Genomic DNA, 12,512 nt, shown 5'->3' with positions numbered 1-12,512 from the left:
GAAATGTAACACAGACATGCCAGGGAACACGCGAGGCTAAAAGAGTGTTAACTTTATTGATGAACATGCGATTTGTGTTTATACAGATGCGAGTAAACAAAGAGAACAATAGCCATGCAATTGCCCGTATTCCAGAAATGGCTCTAACTTGGCTGATAAGGCACTCCCCTTCTATCCTCCCAACTAGCAACTACTCGCTGCAGGACAGCATCAAAACACCCTCATCCTTTCAAGAGGAAGGTGTTTTAACACTGCCTGACTTTGGCTAGTCCTCCTTTGCCTTTTTCGCAGGAGGTTCCAGTCGAGGAGATTTGTCACGACCCGTGTCCACCTTCTCGTTGGAACCTTCAGCTGGTTTTACTGTATTGTCCGTCTTAGCAGGAAGAGCCACTTCTACTTTCCGCTTGGCCTTGTCAGTCTTTGCTTTTGGCTTATCCTTCTCTTCTTCCTCCTTTTCAGACCCCAGTCTGAAAGCACTAGACTCTGTTTCCATAGGCTCATTTCTCACAGGGGTGGCATCGTCTCTGCTTGGGAGCCTGAAGACAGACTCCGCTGTAACACCTTCTGCTGCAGCTGCCTCTCTTGGTTTTCTCGCACCTTCCAACAACTCAGCATTTGGAAATCCTTCATTCCGGTGCTTTTTATCTTTATTGCCTTTCTTGTCTCCCAGTGGTTTTTCCACCTCTTTCTTTTTTGATGTTTCAGGATCTTTGATGCCACGGCTCTCCCTTCCACATGGTTTTTCAGGGTAATTTCCAGCTGTATGATGGTTTCTGTGCCTCTGCCCAGCAGGATAATCCTGCCTATGTCCCTGAGCACATGGCAAATTCTCTCGCCTGGTGCCAGGTGGACCAAACCTACCTGGAGAAAAGTCCTCTCTGTTTTGTGGAGGTGGAGGTTGACAGCCAACAGCATAGCCCTTGTAAAACTTCTCACTCCGGTGCCTAGAGTTCCCTCGCCGTTCTCTGTATCTTTCCTTTTCAAATGGATCCCTCCAGTCACGGGATCTGCCCTCGTAAGCTTTCCTATCATATGGTGGAACCTCTCTGGACCTGTTAAAACACTCCCTTTCTCCTTCCCCTTGAGGTAGAGTCCGTTTAGTTGGAGACTGGCCCCTAAACACCGGAGACCTTGACCGTGAATGGTATCTTCTGTGTGGGGGTGACCTTAGCCTTGAATGGTGAGAGCCGCGTGACCTTGACCTGGAGCGATAGTTACGACTCTTCCCTTTGCCTCTTCTTGGATACGGCGGCGATCGCGGGGAGGAACGAGACTGGGAACGACTGAATGATCGAGAGTAGGAGTGAGTGGGGGAAGAACTGGATCTTGACTTGGTGTAGGTATACGAACTTCTACAGTACGATGAAGCACTGCAGGGAGACTTGGACCTGAAAAAAAACCACACAGAAAAAGAAAGAAAAAAGGGTCACACTCCCCAACATTTTTCCTCTCAAATTTGGTTTGCTTTGTTTGGTTTGGTTTGGTTTTTTTTTATCCTCTCTCCATGTGTTTATGTAATGATGCTACTGCAAATTGAAGAACTTGTTAGCATGTAAAGTTTCTGCTTCCAAGTTTCTAGCCTGGCTTTCCACTTGATCCTATAATTATATTTAATTTCCGTATGTCATTATGGTTTCCCCAGAAAGTGTTGGTTTTTGGCAGTCCCCTTGTCAGTCCTGTGCTGATGTTTTATTTTAAATAATCTTAGTGCAAGCACAGATCCCTTTGTTAAAGGCCATTCAAAGTAAGCCATTTCAAAATTAATTACCGCTTGTATTCTCCACAACTACCTGTGCGTACTTATTCATTGCAAATCAGCTGTTGCAGGAGTTACGTGTTACGGCCTCCTTTAACCAGTAGTAGTAGTACAGTTACCGGTAGTAATGCATTGAATTTCTGTGGGACACTTACAGTTCCCAGCCTGATCCGCCACCTGCTGAGCGAATTGTAGTGGCTCTCACTGGATGACCTGTTGCAGTGGGGAGGGAAAAAGAAAAAAATCCCATTCAGTTTATCTGAAGGTAAGACTTTTAAAGGAATTCTAAAGTTAGCGTTACTTACCCGTTGTGGGTATTGATTGTCCTTGGGGGCCCAGACGACTCGGCAGTGCTGCTTGTCTTAGTAGCGGAACCTGACGGCCCTTGGCAAAAAACGGTTGGAAAGAGTTGGAAACGAAGCTCTGCTAAAAGACAAGGATCAGTGCCTATGCTGAAATCAAACTAACCTTCTCCTCCAACAACCCGCCGATTGGCTGAGAGGAAGGTTTAGAAAGGTTAGCGGCCGTCACCAGCGCGGCGGGAGGCCCGACAGTCAGGAGTGGTGGTGGAGGTGGTGGCGGTGGCGGCTGCTGCGGCTGCTGCTGCCGAGGGTAGCCAGTTCCATTTTCGAAGTTGTTCACAGCCTAGAGGCAGAAAAACACGGACAAAAAGGGGATAGGAAACTTCAGGAGGCACACAAACAAAAGGCTCCACAGAGGAACATCACTCGCCTGTTCCTGTAAATGCTATCAATCCTAAAATAAATCAGCAGGCAGGGGTAGGAACACATCGCATTAAGCGCCGGCATTAATGACTGGTAACTCAGGGTGTCTGTATTTAAAGCACTTCAGTGTCAACACCGAATTTGAAAGGGAGGCAATCATGTTAAAACTGTGACCTGAATTTGCCAGACTGTCTCTAAGGAGTTGTAAGCTTCTGTAACAAGGGATCATGCACTGGAGGAGTAAATAAATGTAGCCTTGTCCAATTTAGCCCTGCTTCAGGAGCTGCCGATTCATGTTTTCTTCCCTTTCAGCTTTTCAGGAATAGACTTCTCTTACAAGCAGTTCACGGAAAAGCCATCACGTTACCTGGCGTAGGATCTTGTTGGCAGCTAAAGCATCAGGAGAAACATCGCTCTGATGACACGTTGGGCAGGTATGATCCTCAGAATCCAGTAACGCTGTTCTAATACCTGTGTGCAATTAGAGTCGTCAAAATAGATTTTAGCCAAACTAAGGACGTTTTTGGGGTTCTCATCAGTTAGAAAACCATGTATATGATTAATGGGTGAAGATGATCTTGAATTGGGAACATGAAGCTCAAGTTCAGTAGCCTAATAATTTTCTAGTATGCAGCCAATAACGGTACAGCCCTGATGTTTCACTCCTGTAACATCTGGAGGTGTGGAGTAGGCGGTGTCTTGATGTCTTGACTCACCTTTTTTCCACTCTCTAGTACAGTGAGAAGTCACCAACCTCAGGGCTAGTGAACAAAAGAGACCTCAAAAACCCGTTAGCGGGTTTGAGTTCTGAAGGTTTCAGCCAACTCTCCCGTGGAGGAGAATGTGCATTAAATGCCCAAGTACCCGATTGCTGCAGACCACAGGAAGTCACCAGCGTTGGCTCTGTAATTTTGTAGGAGGGAAAGGGCTGTGGACAAACGAAATGCATTCGCTATCTAATAGTGTCATCACCGGCGCAGTTACGCCCTCTTCTCATACTCGTCCTTCCACGTGCGAAGGGGATTTAACGAGATACATAAAAAGGAGGAAAAAGCTTTCGGCCTTTCTTTTGCCCTTTATAGGAGAAGAGTCCTTTCCTATCAGGCTGGGCTTAAGTACTACATAGAACCGGTGACACAGTAATTTCCTGATCTCCTGTTTCTGCTTTCAGAGGATCAGAGGTGATGTTTTGAATTAACAGCCATGGGGTCACACTTACATTCGTCACAATAACTGTTTCCACAGCAGGGAATAACAGCTGCGTCGGTCATTATATCTTTACAAAGGGGACACAGGAGCTCATCTGGAATAGGCTCATCGGAGGGGGAGGAGGAGGCCGGCTCTTCCGGTAGAAAGGGAGGCTTTTCCTTCTTTCCTCTGGCATAAGCTTCCCTGGAGCGGGGTGGGGAAGGAGAGAGCAAAAAGTTAAAGGTGGGTCAAGGAGAACTTTTCCAAGCTTTGGCTTTTCTCAGGGGAAGAGAACAGGTGGAATTCTTCTCACTCCACATTAGCCTTCTAAAACGTAGGGCGCTAGTTGAAAGTCCTTTTCTACAGCCACAGGATGAGAAGAGGGAGGGGGAACAATTTTCCTGCTGCAGACCTCTCCCATTCATTGGGTCAATGGAGAAATCAGCTCAGACTAGGCAAATAATTTCTTGACAGCTAGAAATTGTGTGAAATGAATCCCACCTCTCCTCTGTTGCCAGAGGGTAAAAGTAAATGGCAGGCTGAGGATCAAGTCAGTCTCCGAGTAATGAAGTTTTGGAAATGGAAGAAGTCTATGTTAGAGCTTCTACCAAAGGAGGTCCATGGCAGAACACCAGAAGTGCCACCGAGTGCATTTTAGAGCAGCCGCTCTTGTCAGCACACAGTAGTATTTTCTTAGTTTGTAGCAACAGGAAAACTGCAGCCTCTTTCACACAGGGGAGGTGATAAAAGTCAGAGGGGGAGGAAACCTCACTCCCACAGCAACTTGTTAACTTTTGCAAGGAGCCTTTGCAGCATCGGACAGAAGCAAAATGCGCTTTCAAAGAGAACGACTCCACTGCAAACACCTCGGAAACCTTTTGCAGAAATACTGATTCTTAGCACGCCACAAGTTTAAGCAGCTTCCAGGGGCACGAACAGGAGGAGCGTCCTATTTTAGGGCCTTGGGATTAGAAAGTATCACGGGTGTTAAGGTTAAGATGCAATGCCAGTGCTTCCTCCCCCGTAACTAGAGGTGCTGGCCCACTCGGCTGCATTGCCGCCCAGGCATCGACGCACGGTTCCTCTCCTTCGCTCCTGGGTCAGTCCCGTTAGTCCCATACTTACGCATTAATAATTGGTATGGCATATTTTCCCGTGCTGGTCAGCATAGCACCCTTTGTGTTGGGATCTTTCACCTCCACCATGAAACTCCTTGGAATGCCCGTGCTCCTCCTAATTCTGGGAACAGGCTCAAAAGACTTGTCCTGGTAGGAAAAGAAATGCAGGCGTATCTCAAGACCCACACTTAAAACGACATCTCCGTGATTGTTGTTAAATGGCAGGGACGCTCAGCCAGAGGCTTGTGTCATTACACCAGGCAGATATCCAATAGATGGGGCCAGCAGAAACATCCTGGTTTTGTACGAAATACTAAAAACTGTGAAGTGTCTTTAGAAAGGGTTCAAACCCAAAATAAATTTCCAGTCATATTGAAATACAGAAAAATATGCATGAAAGTTGACAGAGAAAGGTCTCTGGCTATGTTTGTTGTGGTGGCCTGGAAAAAAGAAAATTTTGCCTTGGTAATTGCAGGTGTCCCTTGAATTTTGAAGGGCTTTGCAACTTTGCCATGTAACCTCTCTATTTCACCCCAAGAGAAACACGTCTTAATATGCGTGTTCATGTGTCTGTTACCTCACTGCCAAGGTCAAAAACAAAAACGAAGTAACACCAGAAGTCCCCCCCCAACCTTACCCCGTTTGTTGGGCAGTTCTTTATATAGTGGCCAGGTTTTCCACAACGAAAGCAAGTATATGATGGCGGAGGTAGACCCAGGCTGTTCTTCATGTAACTAGAAGGTTTTTGGGAGAAAAAGAAAAAGGGGTGCATGTGTCTCTCTTGTTAAAGCAACCATCTCTAGCATTCCTCCGTAATCGTTGGGGAACAGATCTGGCGTTATCAACACTTACTTGATTGGATCATATGCACGGCAAGACTGTATCATCATCGCTTTTATTTTGTCTTCTTCGGAAGCGCTGGCTTCAGCCAGACTGGCAGTCTGTGTAACAGGCCGTTAGTCGACACGCACGTTAGAAACACTTTAGAGCCCCTGCTAACTTCTTCGTGTTAAGTGAGCTAACTACGGTAAGCAAAACCTGCAGGTTTCTCCAGCTGGCCGTGTCCTTTTACCATGCAAATTGTAATATAAGCCTTACGCAGAACTAGATCTTCATATGAAGGAAACCAGCTGATTTCTTGGTTTTTAAAGTACTATTTGTTCAAACGTTTTAATTACACACTAGTGCAGATACCAGCAGGGTCTAAGGGAGGGACTGTACATTCTTTGGACCGTCCAGCACCAAGCCTTCAGATCAGCCACTCGTGTCTTTGCTTTTAGGTGCATTCCTTCGCAAGAGCAACCAACTACTTTCAGCATTTTATTAAATGGTTGTTTCCTATACACAGTTTTTCCTCAACTGTAACATAATGCAGATCGACACCTATGAAATCATTTCCATTAACCGTGACAGAAAACTTCACAGACACTTGACTGATTTGCTTGAACCCAAGAGATGTACAAGACACATCCAAAACCCACAAAACATTTCTAGGGATAGGCGAAAGTTCAAATATGGCATTTCGTACATAGCAGTAATAAACCAGAGGACTTTTTACAACACATTGACTCCCTGCTGAGCCAGTCTGCGCTAAAGAGGGTAGAGTAAGTCACAGTTTTGAGCTGCTCTGAGGTGTTGTTCCTGTATTGTTCTGAAATACTTCAATGTTCTCAAAAGCTTCAATGTGTGCACCTCTTGGACGGCTTCTCACATTTTAGAGTAAAACTTCACCTAAGTTTACAGAACCAAGGACACGTTTAGGGACAGCACGAATGCAGACCAGTTTCTTCTGGTGGCTACCTTCCAAATGAATTATTTTTTCCAATATTTTTGCCACGTGTCCACAATTTCATGTCTGTGGTGAGAGAGGGAAGAAGTGGCTAGTGGGGAGAGCTTTCTCTGTCTTGGGAATGAACTCCAGCCTTTCTTTACAGAAGAAAGAACAAGCTCCTCTGCATTAGGCCCTGCCTTCTCTGATCTTTGTAACTTTAAAGCCCAGGCCCTGAATTGGCTAGCACTACGCCTTCTCACAAGGCGCAATGACTAGTGCTTTCCCAGCCAAAGTTACACATTCCCGGGCAAAAACCGCCAGCAGCTCCACAGCAAAACGCGGCGTGGCAGGAGTTCCAGAAGGTCACCTCCGCCAGCATGCCACACACAGGCGTGGGTGTGTTCCTAGACACGGTTAGGGACATAATCACAGCGTACACAGTCTGCGTTCAAGGAAATCAGATTGTGTTGCCCACTGTATCTATACGACAGCTGATGAAATTGTGCAGCGGTCAAAGAATGGATCTGCAGCTCTGAGGACTAGAAATTCAGAAATAGCCCTGCAATTGTCCGTGTTCCAGGCACGCCTCTAATTTGGCTGCTCCACACCCCCTGGAATGTCCGTCCCTTACAGCCAGTGACGTGCTTCTGTAAAAATAGCGCTCCTCCCCAAAGCAGAACTAACGGAATGTATGAAAAAGGGCAAACAGCCTCTGAAGTGCTTCTCCTTTGTGTCTTGAAGATGAGCACTAGTGCAACGTGATGTTGGTGCTGGTAAGGTTCTCCCCTTCTCTCTCCCCAAAGTGGCAACTGCTCTTTACAGGAGAGGATCAAAGCATACACACATTTTAAGGTTAACATAAATACTTGACATTATTAAGAATTAAAGTAAAGCATTGTTCGCATTACAACAGTTATACAGCTCTGGATCACAGTGCAAGATTTAAAAATATGAAGCAAACACTTTTTTTTTTTTTTTTTGAAGTATTTGGTAAGAATATAGATATACCTGAATAAGCTGGGACAGAGAAGCAGATGCAGAGGAGTCATCCATCTGTTCACAAAAAATTAAACACATATTCAAGTTGTACAGTCCAAACATAGCAATAGTTAACCTCTACCGTAGTCTGAAAGTCTGCACGATGCGCTCCGAGTGTGACTGCAAGAGGCATTTCCGACCTCGTGTCATTTGCATTTGCTCAAGGCAAAGTGCAAAGCTACGCCAGCTTAAGAGTGCCCGTGCGGTTAATGAGAAGAAACTAGACTAACCAGACCCGCTTGAGATCAGCTTGTTGCTCCAGAGTATCTCAGAGAGGGAACCTTGTCAAATGGGTCGGGAAGGGTAACTGATGTACTGTTCAGCACGTTTGCCCAACGGCCACCTTCCACGGCCCTCCAGCCCTGGGTCTTTTTTTGTTTCCTTTATATTTCTACTGAAGTATTTCCTGCCAGTCCCTCCAACCAGTCAGTTAGAACCAACACCTCCATGAAACTTGTTTGCCACCCTAAGGCAATACTGCAGAAGAACTGGGGAGGGGCGGGGACACGACTCGACAACCAACAACCAACAACCCCCAAACAATCCAAAATCCAGAATCGACAGTCAATGTATGAACTGCCATTTCAAACGGAAGACTAATCAGAAACTAAAGAGAACTAAAGCAACTGAACAGAAGACTAAATCAAAATCCAGGCTATTACCAGTCAAGCATTTCCTTCTGTTACTTATTTATATTTCAGCAGCAGAAGGACAGTGTTTTCCAACCTGATGAAAAATGCCCCACAAAGGCCCCAGGCTCTAACCTTGCGCCAAAATTTGTACACTGGGTTTCAGGTATTTTCATTTGCAGACAAGCTATTAGATGAAGCTGCTGCATCAGAGAAAGCGGGAAGAGCAAATGCAGAACTTCTTTAGAATACCACTTTGTGTAGCAACGATATTTACATTCAGGGCAATCTATTAAAGACATTCAAGTACTTGGAGGAGCCCAAACAATATCACTGCAAATAAACAGTTCCAGGAACAAATACCCAGGTATTCAAAGGCACGGAAAGGACTCGTTTAGCTGCCCAGAACTGTCCTCAGAACGTAGGGCGTATGTCAGTTTTAGTTTTTGTTTGAACCCCCACGTCAAAGCCAGAAACAGTACCAAGTTTAACAACAATGGTTTCTCGGTGTTTTTTATGAACGTTTTCAAAAACCGTTGGGCAAAGCAAGCAAAAACCGAAGCTAAGTGATACAAGGTGAAAATGGCAAAAATACACTCCGGAGCATTTTCATTGCAAGAAACACAAAGCGCACAAGCAGCTACGCCAACAGACACGTTACTAGCTGTAGACAGACAGATGGAGAGCACGGCACCACGTCCAGTTGTGCAAACCTTGAACCTACATCGCCTATAACCAATCGTACCTTATCTGTACAACACAAAGCCATTCAGGAAATAGCCTCGCATATTCAGGATGAAATACAATGCGTGACTGGGCACAAATACCAATAGTCCCATTAGAACTGTGCAAATGATGGCATTACGCAGTTCTTACTATGCTGAATCAAATCCATTGTCTTTGCAGCATAGGCTATGTTTTACTGGAAGAAATTATATGAAGCTACTGTTTGGAAAATTTCATACAAGGCTACATTGTTCAGAATTCAGTGCAGTGTGCAGAAAAAGGTGTGACCCTGTGCTTTTACATACTGCTTTTGGTGTTCCGCTCACTGGCTCCGTTCGACTTCTGGAAGGAGAAAGAAAGGAAGGTGATCAGAGCTTAAAATAGAGCACTTGTGCCCAACATCAAGCAGTGAAACAGGTTATAAAACCTGCCCATCAGGACATTGTTTGGATAATCTAGTGAATGTGGACATCTATTCATACACATAAACTGCTCTCATTCTCAAATTCTCACATTCAGTGCAACTAAAAAAAAACCCCAAATCCCAAAATGACCACAGCAATCCTGTAGGCAGGATCACGTTTGAGTAGCTGTAATCTCAACCAATACACCCCAGATCTGGGGCCTCAGAGTACCTGCCATATCCTGCCTCCTCCCGCAAATGCAGGAAATAGCCAAACACTGACAATCGGGCTCCTCTGGGATGGGAACTAATTCTAAGCGTACACTACGGTGCGTATCTGTCTTTACTCTGAAAGCAATACAAGCAAGCCCATAGCATAAGGCATCTCTCCACCTGGAGGAACCAGCATCTACAGCTCGGGTCTCAGAACAATCAAGCCCAAGAACAAACCCAACAGAATCATCTTAGAAGTTACCGTTGTTGGAGTCTGAAGCCCATGTCCCAGCAGGCCTAAAAAGGTCAGTCTGCTTTGGGACAGGTCCATTGAAACCTACCCCAGGACAACAAAAACTAACAGCCGCTTTAACAAGGGAGATGCAGTTGGAACGCCACTGGTAAACTAATATCCATTAAACCAGTGACCTCACTGAACCCCCTAGCAAAGACTACACCGCTTTACGGATACTCACGTAACAGAGGTTCTGCTGGTAGCTTTAACTCCTCCAGCAGGGATCCTTCTGACAATTACCGAGGAGTTCCTCGGAATCAGGGCGTCATCATCTGTGTATTCTGAAAACAACATCAGTACAGAAAAAAGCAGTAGTCGGTTTGTAAGAACGTATATCAGTATGTCATTACACAGCACTTCAGAGAATCCCTTTACAGAGAGAAAAGCAACCTTTTATAGGTAACACCGACTTTTATCGTCTCAACACACTCAACAAATGCAGATCAAATTAAAAGGAGGCACAGGCTTTTTGAAGGGACTTCTGCCTTTGCAGAACATGACTCCATGGGCAGATATTCCACTGATATTTAAAACCCTGTTTTCTTTTCGCTTAGGTTAGCATTGCTTCTGTTACTAGATCTCCATTATGGAAAGTTACAGTCCCAGAACTGTAAAAGTTCAGAGTGCTCAGAAAATCTGAGCAAGTTGGCCATCTTCACTCAAGCTCCACTTTGTTCTTTCCAAGATCAGGTCAACATTTAGTCAGGACTCCTGCACGGGCAAGGTTATAAAAGAACAGTACTCTGTGTGCACGTGTAAGGATTCCAGAGACGGGAAGCACAAAAACACCCCCAAAAAGTGCCCCATCCCCCCCCACTGGGGCAGGATGGGGCAGCTCACACGCTGGCATTGCAGGGCCACCCGTACTGGCTGCATCCCTTCCCCTTGGGCAGGAAATTCAGCTCCCTGCAAAAATCGTGCTGGGAAGGGAAATTGTGGGCATGGGAAACCGTTGGGATAGGAAACCATCACGGGTCTGAGAAATCACCGTGGGGATGGGAAACCCTCACCGGGATGAGAAATGAGCATTGCGGACAGGAAACCATCAGCAGGATGGGACGTCATTGAGACGGGCAGTTGCTGTGGCATGAGAAATGAAACCCTGGCAGGGCTGGCTGAGGCAGGTGCTGGTGGAATGATCGCCATGGGGACAGAACCCCAGAACACTCTTTGCCCCAGACAAACCCCACACTGACCCGCCGCCATGGCAGGTACAGCAGCAGGCTCCTGCTCCTCGTGGTGCTCCTGCCCTCCGGGTAACCCCCCAAGGGGCTCTGCCCACCAGTAGCTCACCCCACCACCCCTCTTTGCTTCCCCCAACAGAGAGGTTCCCTCTGCAGCTGCCGACGGCATCGGAGGTGTCCGACATGCGCTTCACCACCACGGCCATGCCGCCACCGGTCAGTGCCTGTGTGCTGCCCTCTGCCCCAGGGCTGCCGGTGTCCGGTGAGCCTGCCCGGCTCCACACCGTCACCTACCAGCGGGGCCAGCCCACCGTCTGGCAGGTGGTGCCAGGGCCCCTGGGGGCGCCGGGGCAGGTGGTGCAGGGCCCCTGCGGGTTGTCGCTTTCCGCAGTGGTGCAGGTCCCCGCTGGGGTGCAACTCCCTACTGGGGTGCTGCTCCCCCCTGCAATGCAGCTCCCCGCCGGGGTGCAGCTCCGCACTGGTCCCCGAGGCCCCGCGCCCGCCGCCCCCACGCACCTTCTTTGGTCTGGGCGTTGGAGATCTGCAGGTCGCTCCTGGTCGCCTTCAGCTTCTCGCGGCCCATGATCTGGCGCTTGAGGTCGCGCAGGGTGATGTGGAGGCCGCTGAAGGTGACCGTATCATAGTTCAGCCTGGAGAAGAACTTGTAGTGGACACAGGACATGGTCGGGGCCAGGCGGTGCCTGCTCTGGGATGGCGCCTACTGCAGCACGCGGTGTCATGGTCCTCTTATATGCTCAGCACATTATGAAGAAAGACCTGCATCATGTGGGTGTGGCAGCCCCGCCCTCGTTGCCCTAATGCCGAGTGGCCCTTAGGGGAGGGGGTTCCAGCAGCCTGCTGTCCTGTCACCCACCAGGTCTGTCGCTGCCCGGTGTCCTGTCACACCCCAAGGTCTGCGCTGTCCCTCCCGCCACCCCCTGGGCCTTCGCCACCCAGCGTCACCTCCCATCAGCCCCTGGGCCCGCGCTGGCTCTCCCAACAGCCCTGGGCCCATCACCGCCCCATGTCCTCTCACCCCCACGCCTCTCACCGCCCGCTCTCCCTCCTGCCACCCCCCCAGGCTGACACCACCCACTGCTCCCTCCTGTCGGCAGAGAGCCAGGGCAAGACAGCCTGGGGGAGAGGCAGCGGTTTGAGTGTATCTTGTTGCATTTATGGAAGGTTCCGCCAAAGAAGGCAATGACCATTTACGGTTATTGCCATAACCCAACGTAATTCCCCACAGTGGCACATCCGCACTTGCTTGAACTCTGGAGGGGAGGACAAGGAAGTAAGGAATGAACCCTTAGCCTTAGGAGGTGCCCCAGGACACTATTTCTTGCTTTCTCCACCACCACAGCTGCTGCTGCAACAGCCTCAGTCCATGAAATCAGGCCCTGAGTTACGAGGTCTAGTTCTCCTGAGGAACATGCTGCGCCTTGCTGACCTTTTGGGGCCAACCGGCT

General features: G+C 47.9%; 1 protein-coding gene across 1 annotated transcript; it reads right to left on the bottom strand.

Annotated features, from left to right (window-relative positions):
* Window positions 1–265: 265 nt before the first annotated feature.
* Window positions 266–11,728, bottom strand: LOC135311341 (E3 ubiquitin-protein ligase RBBP6-like). The gene is made up of 12 exons (XM_064440465.1): window positions 11,563–11,728; window positions 10,044–10,143; window positions 9,257–9,293; window positions 7,567–7,611; window positions 5,640–5,728; window positions 5,425–5,521; window positions 4,795–4,934; window positions 3,701–3,873; window positions 2,849–2,952; window positions 2,225–2,401; window positions 1,962–1,969; window positions 266–1,388 (listed from the first exon to the last, which is right to left on the bottom strand). Exons 1-12 carry the CDS (start codon window positions 11,726–11,728, stop codon window positions 266–268), a joined length of 2,259 nt encoding a protein of 752 aa, XP_064296535.1.
* Between the last annotated feature and the right edge of the window lie 784 nt (window positions 11,729–12,512).

This window comes from Phalacrocorax carbo, unplaced genomic scaffold, assembly GCF_963921805.1.
Source record: "Phalacrocorax carbo unplaced genomic scaffold, bPhaCar2.1 SCAFFOLD_36, whole genome shotgun sequence".
Lineage (NCBI taxonomy): Eukaryota > Metazoa > Chordata > Aves > Suliformes > Phalacrocoracidae > Phalacrocorax > Phalacrocorax carbo.
The sequence above is the reverse complement of the archived record's forward strand: the minus strand, read 5'-3'. Positions and strand labels throughout refer to the sequence as shown.